At 38.9% G+C, this 2,355-nt stretch overlaps 1 protein-coding gene across 1 annotated transcript in view; it reads left to right on the forward strand.

Annotated features, from left to right (window-relative positions):
* LOC107184865 (target of Nesh-SH3-like) overlaps positions 1–1,988 on the forward strand; it is a 121,146-nt gene extending 119,158 nt beyond the window's left edge. The window contains exon 9 of the mRNA XM_015571276.1: positions 1,924–1,988. Within this exon, the coding sequence (XP_015426762.1) occupies positions 1,924–1,988 (65 nt within the window). The remainder of the gene's footprint in view (positions 1–1,923) is intronic.
* The last annotated feature ends 367 nt before the right edge of the window (positions 1,989–2,355 follow it).

The raw sequence follows: 2,355 nt of genomic DNA on the forward strand, positions 1-2,355 counted from the left end.
AAAAATAAAATTACCATAGGATCCAGCAATTCCATTTCTGGGTATATAACCAAAAGAATTGAAAATTTCTCAAAGAAGTATGTTGTACACTTATGTTTGCAGTAGCATTATTCATAGTAGCTAAAACATGGAAGCAATTTAATGTGTCCAACAGATGAATGAATAAGCAAAATATGGTTTATACATACAATGGAATATTTCATTAAAAGGAAAGGAAATTCTGACAAATGCTACAATATTGAAAAACCTTGAGCAAAATAAGCCAGTTACAAAAAGATCAATACACTATGAAGGATGGTTGCTAGGGACTGGAGGGAGGAGAGGAATGAGGAGTTAGTGTTTAATGGTACACAGTTTGTTTTATAAGATATAAGAATTCTGGAGGTAGGTGGTGGTGATGGTTGTACATTATGAAAATGCTAGAGGCCTGGTACATGAAATTTATGCACTTAGGGGAATCCCTCAGCCTGGCCTACACCCTCTCACAGTCCAGGACCCCTTAGGGGATGTCCGCCTGCTGGCTTAGGCCCAATCCCCCTGGAGCCCCTTGCTCCTTACTGCCCACTTGCAGCGGAGGCAGGAGAGGCTCCCGCCACTGCCACTGTGCTCGCCAGCTATGAGCCTGGCTTTTGGCTCAATGGCACTCCACCTGTGGGAGCGCACTGACCACCAGGGGGGAGCCCCTATGATGAGCGTCTGCCCCCTGGTGGTCAGTGTGTGTCATAGTGACCGGTCGTTCCTGCCAGGAGTTCTGCCTTTTGGCCAATTTGCATACTAGGGTTTTATTATATAAGATTTAATGCTACTGAGCTTTACATTTAAAAATGGTTAAGATAATAAACTTTATGTTATATATATTTTACCATTATTAAGAAGTTGGGGGGAAAGTAAGAGGCAGAGAAGTTGGAGTATTGAAAGTATTAAATCACATTCTATATGGAAGTAGTTATTTTATATTTATATAAAATATTAAATAAATGTACATATATAAAAGAAGAGTGAACATTTGTCAAATTTATCCAAATACACACATTTATATAATTTTCAAATAGAGTAATTGTTATAAATTATACTTAGTACACTATCAAGGGACCACTAGATACTTTCTTTAAGAACTGATATAAAGGTCAGGACTGTTAGCATTATTATTTACTTGAGATTGGTACTGCTTCTTACTTCTAGAAAGAACCTACTATGATTTCAGTGTTTAAAAAGACATAAAAAATAAACAGACAAACAAAAACAAAAAACATAACAATTTGGGAAACAACAGCAAAACCTTTTAAAGGGAGCTCAGGGAACAATTGTGGTCACTGGGCTTAGCTGCTGCATTTGAGTATCAAATTAGTTTGATACTCAGACTTAATCAAGCATCACACACCCTGGAGAGCTTGTGAACACAGACTGCAACACCCCCCCGCCCCATCCCCGCCCCAAGAGTTACTTATTCAATAGATCTGAGCTGGGGCCTGGGAATTTGCATTCCTTACCAGTAGGTGATACTGATGCTGCTGGAAACCATACTTTGACTGACTGGAGAATGTCTTGGGCTATTGATAAATATGAAAGGAGACGGTGTAATGTGATAGAAATTGAAACAAGACTTAAAATTGCATATTATTTTCCCTAAAGTAGGCACTAGCTGAGAACTTCAGCACTTACATAATCGACTCTTCACATTGTATGGATGCAAAAACAGAGGCCCAAGCCCCTGTTTGGTAGCACTCAATCAACAAATACTTATTAAGCATTACTCTGTGCCAGATAGCACATTTTGGGGGCCTACCATGGTCAGCTACACAGCCCATACCGAGACCTCAGACGTATGTTTCCCTTGTTGGAGACCTAATCCATTTGTTTTCTGATGGTAGACAATCAGACTGTATCTGTTTTAAAAATTAGGAACTCCTAAATTCTCCTTAGCTGTTAATTTTGAGAACTTCCTGGAAGAAGGAGAAACAAAGTTTAAGTGGGTAAAGAACACTTAATAGGTGGTCTATTAGCCTTACAGTTCTAGAAAAACTTTCAAAGCTTATGCATCACCATTTCCTTAAGATGTTAAAATATTTGCCAGTAAATCTTTGTGATTTTGTTCAATCCTTACATGTTTACTGTAAAATATTCATAGCTGTTAGTACTAGAATGAGTTACCTTCAAGGACATAGACTCATGACCCTAGGCTTCCTATCCTCAATTCGTACATCAGGCTTCATCATCTCACACTTAACTGTAAAACCCTGTGACTCAACTCCACATCGTCTGTACACTGTGCTCAGACCAGGACGCTTCCAAATTAAATGCCCTCAGGAAACCTGTGTTTTGAATCGGAGCTCAGGACTTTTGCATTCACTTGTT

Source organism: Myotis davidii, unplaced genomic scaffold, assembly GCF_000327345.1.
Source record: "Myotis davidii unplaced genomic scaffold, ASM32734v1 scaffold48, whole genome shotgun sequence".
Taxonomy (NCBI): domain Eukaryota; kingdom Metazoa; phylum Chordata; class Mammalia; order Chiroptera; family Vespertilionidae; genus Myotis; species Myotis davidii.